The 11735-nt window shown below is 36.8% G+C and overlaps 1 protein-coding gene across 1 annotated transcript; it reads right to left on the reverse strand.

Annotated features, from left to right (window-relative positions):
• Nucleotides 1–1808: 1808 nt before the first annotated feature.
• Nucleotides 1809–2509, reverse strand: LOC107063150 (uncharacterized). The gene is made up of 2 exons (XM_015314625.1): nucleotides 2186–2509; nucleotides 1809–2072 (listed from the first exon to the last, which is right to left on the reverse strand). Exons 1-2 carry the CDS (start codon nucleotides 2507–2509, stop codon nucleotides 1809–1811), a joined length of 588 nt encoding a protein of 195 aa, XP_015170111.1.
• Nucleotides 2510–11735: the final 9226 nt, after the last annotated feature.

Raw genomic sequence — 11735 nt, forward strand, 5'->3', positions numbered from 1 at the left:
TTTTAGAGATTGAGAGGGTTTGGGTATATTTAGGAGTTTAAAGGTAGTTATACCCTTGAAGCTTGAGAGTATTTGGAGGGGATATATTTGGATGGGATTTGGGGATTTTAGAGAATGAGAGGGTTTGGGTATATTCAGGGGTTTAAAGGTAGTTATAGCACTTTGAATACATAATATATGTATTAGGTGCATAGGAAAAGATTCAAATACCCTTAAAAATAACTCTTGGATGGTTCCTAAGGTTTGTAGAAATTTCTACGGCCCGTCCTAGCCAACCGTGGAACAAACTTTAAAATGCCGAAATTCAATCATTTCCCGTTAGAATATTTTCTATGTTCTATAGACCCCATATGTAGAACCCAACTTTTGGTTAAAATGTTTAATAAATCTGGAACCTTTCTACGAAAGAAATCTATGACTCGTCGTAATTCCTATTGTTCATCCTATTCATTCATAGGTCAAATTTTAGAAACTTGATTTTCCAAAACTCAATACTAGGTCCTACCATTCCATTTCTATTGCTCGTTGGAATTCCTACTAGACCTAGGTCTGTCTTGTAGACCATTGCCTCAGAGAAATTCTACACCTTTCTTTCCTTTCTCATCTTTCAACTTCTGAGGTGTTACAATATCTCCTCTTTGGGAACATTCGTCCTCGAATGCAAATCAAGCTAGCATGAATGGAGTAGCGGAGAAACTAACAACCCAACATGAATTCAAATTTCATCAAAATGCACATAAAACATGGAGAATCACTTTAAGCTATATCATAACATCAAAAGCGAGTTTTTCATGAATATTCATGCATATGGAAACATTCGAATTACTCAAACACATGGATCCAAAACAATGAACCACTAGGAACTAGTACCTCAACGTAGAACATAAGCGGAGGTTAAGAGATGAGGATACCGGAAAATCATATCGGTTTTGGCCTCCCAAGTATCCCCCTCAACTAATGGATTTTTCCACAGAACCTTCACGGAAGCAACTTCCTTATTTCTCAACTCCTAAACTTGTTGGTCTAAAATCTCAACCGGAACCTCTTCATATGAAAGATTTTCCTTGACTCCTAAACCTTCTAAAGGCACAATAGATGTCGGATCTCCAACACACTTCTTCATCAAAGAAACATGGAATACGGGATGTAGCGATGCTAAATCATTAGCCAACTTAAGTTCATAAGCAACTTTTACAATACGCCTCAAAATATGAGCCAATATAGCTGGGACTAAGCTTCCATTTCTTTGAAAATCTCATTACACCCTTCATAGGTGAAATATTCAAGTAGACCCAATCATCAACTTCAAACTAAAGATCTCTTCTTCTAACATCGAAATAGGACTTTTGTCACTTTGAGCCATTTACAACCTCTCGCGAATAAGTTAAACCTTTTCCATAGCCTCATGCACACACCCGAGCCCTATTAATGTAACCTCAATTACTTCAAACCAATATGTAGGAGACCTATACATGCTACCATAAATTACTTGAAACGGTGCCATCCTAATGCTAAAGTGATAGCTATTATTATAAGCAAATTCAATCAAAGGCAAATGATCATGCAAATTTACGTTGAAATCAATCACACAAGCTCTTAACATATCCTCTAAGGTATGAATGGTAAATTCGGCTTGTCCATCGGTCTAGGGATGGTAAGTCGTGCCGTTTTACTTGTGTACCAAGACCTTTCTGAAACAACTTCCAAAATTGAGATGTAAAATGAATGCCGCAATTAGAGATAATGGACAAAGGCACTCCATGCAACCTCACTGTTTCCCGAATCTAAAGCTCGGAGGAATATTTCAATTAGAATGAAGTTTTAACAGGAAGGAAGTGAGCCATTTTTGTCATTTGGTCCAGATTAACCCAAATCAAATAAAACTGTCGATGAGTGCGAGGTAAACCCGTAATGAAGTCCATATTTAAATCTTCCCATTTCCATGTAAGAATGCTAATGTCTTGAGCTTTACCACCCAGGTTTTGATGTTCAACTTTCACATGTTCACAATTCAGACATTTAGCCATAAATTCTGCAAAATCCTTCTTTATCCGATTCCACCAATAAACTACCTGCAAATCACGGTACATGTTTGTGGCTCCCGGGTGAATAGAAAACTAAGAACTATGAGCTTTTGTCAAAACCTGATTTCTCAACTCATAAACATTCGGAACACATAACCAACCTTGATATCAAAAGACTCTTTGTCCTCGTTAGGGAAAAAAGCCTCAATGGATTTTTCATAGACCGACTTCTTTAAGTAAACCAATGCATGATCAACATCTTGTCTAGCCTTCACATCCGAAAAAAAATATGATTCGAAACAATTATGAACAACTACAACACCTTCATTGGAATCAACCAAGCGAACACTCACTCGGTCCAATCTATGAACATCATAAACTAACTCATTCTTATCATCCTCAACATGAGCAACACTTTCCATTGATAGTCGGCTAAGATAATCCTCCACCACATTCGCCTTTCTAGGATGATGGAGGACACTCATGTCGTAATCATTCAATAACTCAAGCAAGCTCCTTTGGAGAAGATTCAAATACTTTTGAGTATGCAAATATTTCAAACTCGTGTGGTCCATAACCACATCTACATGAACACAATATAAGTAATGTCTCAAAATATTAAGGGCAAACACTACTGCCGCTAACTCAAAATCATGAGTCAAATAATTCTTTTTATGCACCTTCAATATCCTTGAAGCATATGCAATGACTTTCCCATGTTGCATCAAAACAAACTCAAGACTAATTCGAGAAGCATCACAATATACAACAAAACCATCCGACCCTTCTCGTGATGTCAAAATAGGTGTCGAACTTAGTCTATCTTTCAATTATTAGAAACTCTTCTTATAAGTTTTTGACCATAAGAATTGCACCTTCTTTTGAGTTAATGTCTTCAAAAGCGAAGCAATAGAGAAAAATCTGTCCACAAACCTTCTACAGTAACATGCCGAACCCAAGAAACTACGTATATTTGAAGTGGACAAAGGTCTAGCCAATTCATAACAACCTTAGTTTTATTAGGATTGACTTGAATACCTTCAGCGGAGATAATATGACTAAGGAAAGCAACATACCTCAACCAAAACACACATTTTTCAAAATTAATATACAATTCACGATCCTTACAAATCTGCAATACTATCCTGAAATGCTCAACATGCTAATCCTCACTTCGTGAGTAAATCAAAATGTCATCAATAAACACAATTAAAAACATGTTAAGATATTTCTTAAAGACCATATTCATCAAATCCATAAACGTTACCGTGGCATTAGTCAAACAATAAGACATCCCCAAAAACTCAAAAGACCATACCGAGTTTGAAAATCCATCTTCAGAATGTCACTCGCCTTCACCCTTAATTGGTGATAACCCGATCAGAGGTCAATCTTGGAGAAGTAACTCGCTCATTGGAGTGGATCAAACAAATCATCAATCCATACAAGAGGATACTCATTCTTAATCATATCTTTGTTCAATTCATGATGGTAGATGCACATTTGAAGAGAACCATCATTCTTTTGATCAAACAACACTGGAGCTACCCATGATGAAATACTCAGTTTAATAAAACCCTTATCCAACAAGTATTATAGTTTGTCCTTTAACTCTTTATGTTTTGTCAGGGCCATATGATAATGAGAAAAAGAGATAAGTTGTGTATATGGGAGAAGGTTAATTTCAAAGTCTATTTCCCTTTGGGGGGGATACTAAGAAGATCGTTGGGGAATACTTTTGGAAACTCATTTACAATAGAAACTGACTCAAGAGTAGGGGCTTTGGAATCTGTATCCCTAGCTCAAACTAGATGATAAATGAAACCTTTAGAAATCATATTCCTAGCCTTTAGACAAGAAACACATTGAACCTTAGCCATTAAATGATATATTCTTTCGGAACCTTGAATGTGACCAATCGGGTCCTACAATCTATGTAATCATAACACGCATGAAGCAATTCCATCCCAAGAATAACATCCAAATCCAACATATCAAGCTCTACAAGATCAACATGAATGACTCCATGAGAAATTGAAATACGATAGTTTCTATAAATTCTCTTAGGTACTATAGAATCACAAAGGGGGTATAGACATGAAGCCGATTAGAAAGGACTTTAGGACCAACATCAAATATCATCACCACATAGGGAGTAGAAAAATACAAGGTATCAGTCGGATCAAGTAAAGCATAAACATCAAGGCGAAAGACATTTATTATACTGGTAACCACATCTGGGGAACCCTTAGGATCCTCTCAATTATGAAGAGTATAGTACCTATTCTAATGAGGATCATCGAAACATGAACCACTAGGCTAAGTTTGGGTACCATCCTTACCCTTGCTAGTTTGAAATGGACAATCCTTTAATTTGTGGCCACTCTTTATACAACTAAAGCAACCATTTGTATCAACTAGAAACTTATAATCAAGTTTCTTTTCACACCTTGTGCAAGCGGGAATAGAAGACCCATTACAAATTCCTGCCTGGAATTTTTTTTTTGAAAACTAAGAATGACCTTGTCCACCGCACCTAGAATAAGAAATGTCACCCTTACCGGTCCTTGACCTCTTGGACTCTGTTGCCCTTTCCTTGAGTTTTTCCTCTTCAATTTGTTATGCATGTATAATGAAACAAGATATGTCCATCTCCTTAATCAAGATGGAGGTACGACACTCATTAACCACTATATCAGACAAATAGGACATGAACTTACTCATCATTGATCTAGAGTCAACAATCATATTCAGAGCATACTTAGACAATTGAGTAAACTTCAAAGAATTCACCTTCACACTCATGTTCCCTTGATGGATATGAACTAAATCACTTTCACTTCTCTCTTCTCAAGAGGAAAGAAATGATCAAGAAAAGCTCCTTTGAATTTGACTCAGTCGAGATGACCCACATTAACCAGCCTCTCACTTTTCCATTCTTCAAACAACACTTGAGAAACACCCTTAAGTTGATAAGTGGCCAATTCCGCCTTCCCAACCTTAGACAATCTCATAATTCCCACTATCATGTAGACCTTATCAATGAACACTTGAACATACTCATTAACTATAGAACCATGGAATTCCAGAGGATTGATCATAGTGAAGTCCCTTATCCTTTTCCCTTTCGTACCAACATTTCGGTTCATGGGAGCAATGACTTCTCTATATTTTGGGCCATCATGCTTGAGAGTACGATTGAAAAATGACTCACAATACACCAGAGTCACTTGCTCAGCCAAAGGGTCAGCTAGAAGTTCAAGAACCTTGGGCTCCACATTCTCCCTCACATTTCTTCTCACATAAGCTCTTCAAGGGGCCATATCCTAAAAATGATCCAGCACAATTAAGGAGAAGAATATTTATAGAGATAGACTCTATGTAATGACTTTAGAGTAATGAAATAAGTGAAGTGTTCTATATGCCTTGTAACCTCCTATTCATAAATTTGGAACACTTCACACTCATGAAAATGACTCTACTCAATGCAGTTTGTCAGGCATACTAGGAACTTTTCTAAAGCCTTGTGTTCTGAATATGATATTTTTCATGAACCAACGTACACCCTAGACGTCACATGTTGTATAAGACCATGAGAGAACCTACATAAGCCACTACAAATATATACACTACAGAATAGAAATAAGAGAGTTCATATCGAAGTAAAGCATTTAATATATAAGAAAAATATAATATCATATTGACAAGACATCTTGGTCACGATGCAACCCGTACACCATATACAATGTGTAAAAACTAAAACATAACGACAGTGAAGTAAAGGTAACATGGTCTTTTGAACATGAGCACTCACCAACTCTTGAATTTAAAAGGGGCAAGTCGACTAACCACAAACGGGAGGACGAAGATTGGTGGAGTCTATATTAGGAAAAAATATAGTCACAAGTATGCATTAGTACATGGAATGTAATAAGTAAGCAGGATATGCATGAAAATGTAAAACATGGTCATAAGAAGACATAATCAAAACATGAAATGGATGACAAAGCTAAGCATAGTAAAACCTTTAAAGAAACATCAGAAATCGTGAACATGGTCAATTCATATTTTAAAATAATAAGGAAAGCTTCATTAAAATCTTGATATAAAACATAGATCATTTTTTTGGATATTAGGTTTAACCGACAATACACCATGTGAGCTATAACATGGAATCTGATGTAACTCCCACATCGATTAGGGAGAGTCTACTTTCCAAGGTAGAACTCTGTATAATATCATGTGATATATGTAGATCCACTCGCTAGGCCATTTAAGGCAATCTTGAAGGGGCCCGTAGTATGGAACTAGAGGTTGCTACTAAAGACTATCCTATTTGAGCCTCCACCTCAAAGTTCTCTCGGTGCTAAGTTCAATCCCAATGGAATAGTCAATTTAATAAACATATAATAATCCATGGGAAAGTACGATTCAAATACTAGTCCAAGTTTAAATATCAAAGAGTAGCTCATAAAAGTTTTAATCAAGGATGTGTGAGTAAACCTTTTTACCAATCCATGATTCCTTAATGTGAGAAAACCTTTTACAATTTTGGTGATGCTCATCATAAGTCAACCTAATTCATAATACATTCTTTTTTCATAAATCATGCATAACTTAATGAAAACATGAATACCTAGATTCATATTTTCTTCATAAATTCACATATTTTAGGGTTCATAGTTAAAATCATGATCAATGCATGGGTTCATGTGATTTAAATTGAAAAGCATGTAATTGAGCTAAAAAAATTATACTAAGATCAAATTCAAGAAGTTGGATCAACACAAATAGAATGTGTGATGATTTGAATTAAAACCTAATCAATTTGATCGAAAATGAATTGGAGAATTGGAGAAAACATTGGAGATCAATGGGTGAATGAAACCCATTGATGAAGCCTTGCATACCTTGAAATTCAAAGCAAAAAAGCTATGGAGGAATACAGAGCTTGAAGCTTGAACCCTAGATATCTCCCTTGAAGCTTGAGAGGATTTGGAGAGGATGAATTTGGATGGGATTTTAATATTTGAGAGGATGAGAGGGTTTCAGGATATTTACGGGTTGAAAGATAGTTATAAGACTTATCATTGGGGGTTAAATGATTTTTTATAGGTATTAGGTGCATAGGAAAAGACCCATATACCCGTAAAAGTAACTGTTAGATGGTTCCTACAGTTCTGACCTATAGTCCTTAGGAATTTCTATGGCCCGTCCTAGCAAACCATTGAACCAACTTAGGAAAACAAAAATTCAATTATGTCCCATGAGACCTTTCTATCGTTTATCGAATTTTCTATGGTCTGTAGACCCATCCATAGAATCTAAATTTTCTTTCAAAATTTTACAAAGTTTGGAACATTTCTACGAAAGCTATCTATGACTCATCATCTTTCCTTTTGTTGGTGTTGTTCATTTGTAGGTCAAACTTAAGAAATTTGATTTTCCAAAACTCCATTCTATGTCCCACGATTCCATTCCTATGGATTGTTGGAATCCCTCCAGGTCGTAGGTCTATCTCATAGACCACTACCTCAGAGAATTACTGCACTTTTCTTTCCTTTTCATCTTTCCAACTTCTGAGGTGTTACATTTGAGCCAAGGAAAGATTTTTAGAAATATTTAGAGAGCCAATATAGGCAAGGGGCTAACTTTTCTAGAATTGAAAAAGCAAACACTAACCTTACCAAATCACATGAAGAGTTGTGTGATTCACATCCCAAACTGATGAAAGAAGAGAACAAGTGAGATATTTTTTTCACTGACATGTGAAAGGGTGTGCAAGGCTTGTGGAATATTTTAAAATCCACTGAGACACTTCCATAATCTAGGAAATATGACGATTATTATGTTCTATTCCATTGGTCTGAGGATGATGTTTAGTATTATAAGGAGACCGAGAGCGATGTGAGTGCATGATAAAACTTCAAGGAATCCCTACGTTTTATCTATTTTATTTTGTATACATAGAGGACAGTGCAATTTATTTAGTTGGGGGTGGGACAATTTATTTGTGATCTGGTTTAAATTTTTATGATTTCATTTGGTTGTCATTGCTAGAATTTGATTGTTCGTTTTGAGATATTAGAGTGTTCCTGTCAGACATTTTAGTGATGTATGTATTCTGTGTTCCCTTGGTCTTATTTTGTTTTGTGACATTTTGGATGAGTTTATTGATTAACAACTTTTATGTTTTTCTCTTATTTTCAATCGATAAGTAAATGTTGTAGTTGTTTGAGTGACTTTTCTCAATGATAAACAGTCACGACCCAGGGGTACCCCCTAGACGTAACATGGCATACAAGACCCCAAGAGGCCTAATATAACCTACTTAGCTTTCATAACATAAGATAGTAGAAATGAGCAGAAATTTAAAACATTTTTCAACTAACATCAAAGTTTTATATCAAAAAGCGGAAGTTTATTACACTTTGTCTCAAACCATCAAAAACATAAATATCTTGAGACACAGCCCATACAATAATGTTCAAAAAATAAAATAAAACAACATAAGAGAAATGGTGGCCAAATCTTCGAATGCTATGACAACTCACCAATTTTCAAGTCTTGCTCTACTAAGATCATAGCAACAGGGATGAGAGTCGATACCGTCGACCCTACATTTTGATAAGAAATGCAGGCAAGAGTATGCATTAGTACAAATATGTACTAAATATGATTGACAACCTAAACATCAACATAAACATAAGAGTTAAACAATAAAAGTCATAAGAATAATCAATGCATATAAATATTCATAACATAAGAGGAATACTTCTTTAAGTAACCTCAATTTATCCTTAGTCAAGACTTAGGTCATCCACCTCTATTCATGCATATCATGGAAGGCAACTCAAGGAATAATCCAAGCTCATCATACATCATATCATAGTCTACCTTATCTTTTATAGAAATGAGGAATCGCCGCTTTGCCTTACTACAAAGGAACATGGGTAGTCGCCTCTAGTCCTACTTAACATATGGATCATGGGTACTCACCTCTAGTCTAACTTAACATATGAACCGTGGGTATTCGCCTCTTGTCAAACATCATGTTACATGGGTATTCGCCTCTTTTCATTCTATACGGATCATGGGTATTTTCCTCTCGTCTAATCATATCATAAGAACATAGGGAGTTGCCTCTTTTTCAACTTGAAGGAATAAGGGTAATCGCCTCTTTATCCTACTTCATCGAATACAGGTAATCTCCTCATATCCATCTCATTTGGAGTTCATGGGTAATCACCTTTAGACTCATCATAATCTTAGTCATTATCACTAGATTCATCTTAGGTGAGCAATCCGTTAAACCTAGAATCATTCAATGTGAGAAAGCCTTTCACATACATAACATAAGATATTCATGTGGGAACTATCCCTTCCACAAAAATTACATCAATAGTCAAGAATTGACAACATAAGCTTTACTCTCAAAGCACTATATCTCACAGTCATTCTATATGCTCAATCTCAAGCAATTAAATATCATAATCATCTCATAAGCTTTAATCTCAAAGCAATATAATCATAATTCATCATATAAGCTTCAATTCTAATGTATCTCATCAATCCTAGATCTAATACATCTAAACCCACAAATTCTCTTTTGATGGCATAAAACCCATTGAAATCAATTTCATCCTTCTAGACCTGGGTTAGGCATGGGTACATGTAATTTCATCCTAAAAACATGTAATTCTATCAATTCAACCATAAACAATCATAATCCACTTAATTGGATCAACATTCATTAATACCCACAATATTGGAAGAAACCCTAACTCAAATTGGGGAATTTCATCTTCTCAATTGGGGAAATATTAGGGACTCTATGGATGGAAGGAATCCATGGATGAAAAGCCATCATACCTTAATTACAAAGCCAACAAATGCTTCAGGAACGGAGACTTGGCCTTGATCCTAGCTCCAACTCTTTCTTCTTCTTCAAGTTCTAGAGAGGCACATATTTTAGAGAAGAACTTTGGGATTTCTTTTGGGTTTCGGAAATAATGACTTGCATTGGTGAGTTTTGGGGCTAAAATTACTTATATTGGGGTCCTAGTGTTAGGAAAACCGACATTGCTTTCATCTAATTAAAACCGGAAAAGACCAATGTACCCTTAACTTATAGTGGTCTGCCTCATGACCACCTGAGGCTCCACGAGTCGTGGTGCGTACCACGAGCCGTGGTGCTCTCTGTGCTATTTGGACCAGTTGCTAGGGTGCCAACCCTTCTCCCTCCTCAAACTAACTTAGGATCACGACACCTTCTATGACCGTGGGGGCCTTAACGATCCATCAAAGGTCTCGTAGGGAGGGTCTTCATTTGGGGCAGACTTGGAGGCGTACTGCCTCACCTCCACGAGTGGCACCACGATCCGTGGTGACCACCACGAGCCGTCTTGGCTCTCGTGGGAGGTGAGCCTCCCTTGACTAGCTACTGCTTAAGCTCCATACCCTTTCCCACGAACCATGGTGCCCTTCACGATCCGTGTGGACACTCTCGGAGGGTGCCAGTGTCAGTTATTCTAGGACTTGCATTAACACTTAGACCCTAGCTTAGACTATTATATTTCGGAAGTGTTACACTATCACCCCCTTGGGAACATTCATCCTCGAATGGAATTTCTAGACACCTTTTGGAAGTAAGGACTCAATACTAGCAGCCCATCATGCATACAACTCATCTAAATGCACAAAACCAAGGAGGAACTTCATCTTCAAGCTAAACACACTCAATGCATCTCAAGGGAAGGTAGGAACTACATCTAGCAACCCAATATGCATAAAATTTCTACATTTACTCATGTTCAAGAAGGAACTACCTTTTCCAAGCTAAAAGCATGCTCAACACATTCTCATGGAGTTCATATGCAATTCATTCTCAAAAAGCATAACTAAAGCATGTTCATCAATTCATCTCATAAGGTCTATAGGAAACTCATACTCAATGCACTAAAAAATGAGGAAAATCAATCATATAAACTCATTTTTTTTCAAAACACAAGTTTTCATGAACATGCATAGCATAAGGAAATCATGGGAACATCTAAACACACATGACTACAAACAAGGAGTAAATCATGAGAGACTCATTATCTCAAAGTAGAGTAGAAGGAAAAAGATTAGGATATTGAGACTTCATATTGGCCTAGGCCTCACAAGTAGCACCCTCAACTAAATGATTCCTCCACAAAACTTTCACGGAAGCAACTTCCTTGTTTCTCATATTCTTAACTTGCCAGTCTAGGAGCTCAACCGGTACCTCTTCATCAGAGAGGCTTTCATCAACCCCCAATCCTTCTAGGGGAATTATAGATGTCGGATATCCAACACACTTCTTAAGCATAGAGACATGGAACACCGGATCCACCATTGCCAAATCATTCAGCAATCAAGCTCATAAGTAACCTTACCAACACGTTTCAAATTTGATATGGGCCTATGTATCATGGACTAAGTTTCCCTTTCTTCCCAAATCTCATCACACCCTTCATGGGTGGTATTTTCAAGTAGACCCAATCACTAACCTCAAACTCAAGGTCTCTTTTTCTAACATCGGCATATGACTTTATTCGGATTTGGGTTGTTCTCAACCTTTCTCTAATAAGTCGTACTTTCTCCAGCTTCTCATGAACTAATTGGGGTCCTATCAAGGCAACGTCACCCACCTCAAACAGCCCTATAGGAGATCTACACCTCCCACCA

This window comes from Solanum tuberosum, unplaced genomic scaffold (genome assembly GCF_000226075.1).
Source record: "Solanum tuberosum cultivar DM 1-3 516 R44 unplaced genomic scaffold, SolTub_3.0 scf00015, whole genome shotgun sequence".
Classification (NCBI taxonomy): domain Eukaryota; kingdom Viridiplantae; phylum Streptophyta; class Magnoliopsida; order Solanales; family Solanaceae; genus Solanum; species Solanum tuberosum.

Excerpts from the sequence above, each read along its gene's own strand:
- LOC107063150 (XM_015314625.1), bottom strand. The coding sequence starts at position 2,509 with ATGAGTGTCCTCCATCATCCTAGAAAGGCGAATGTGGTGGAGGATTAT. Across the intron at positions 2,073-2,185 it reads AAGAGTCTTTTGATATCAAG|GTAGTTTATTGGTGGAATCG; the intron begins GTTGGTTATGTG and ends CGTGATTTGCAG.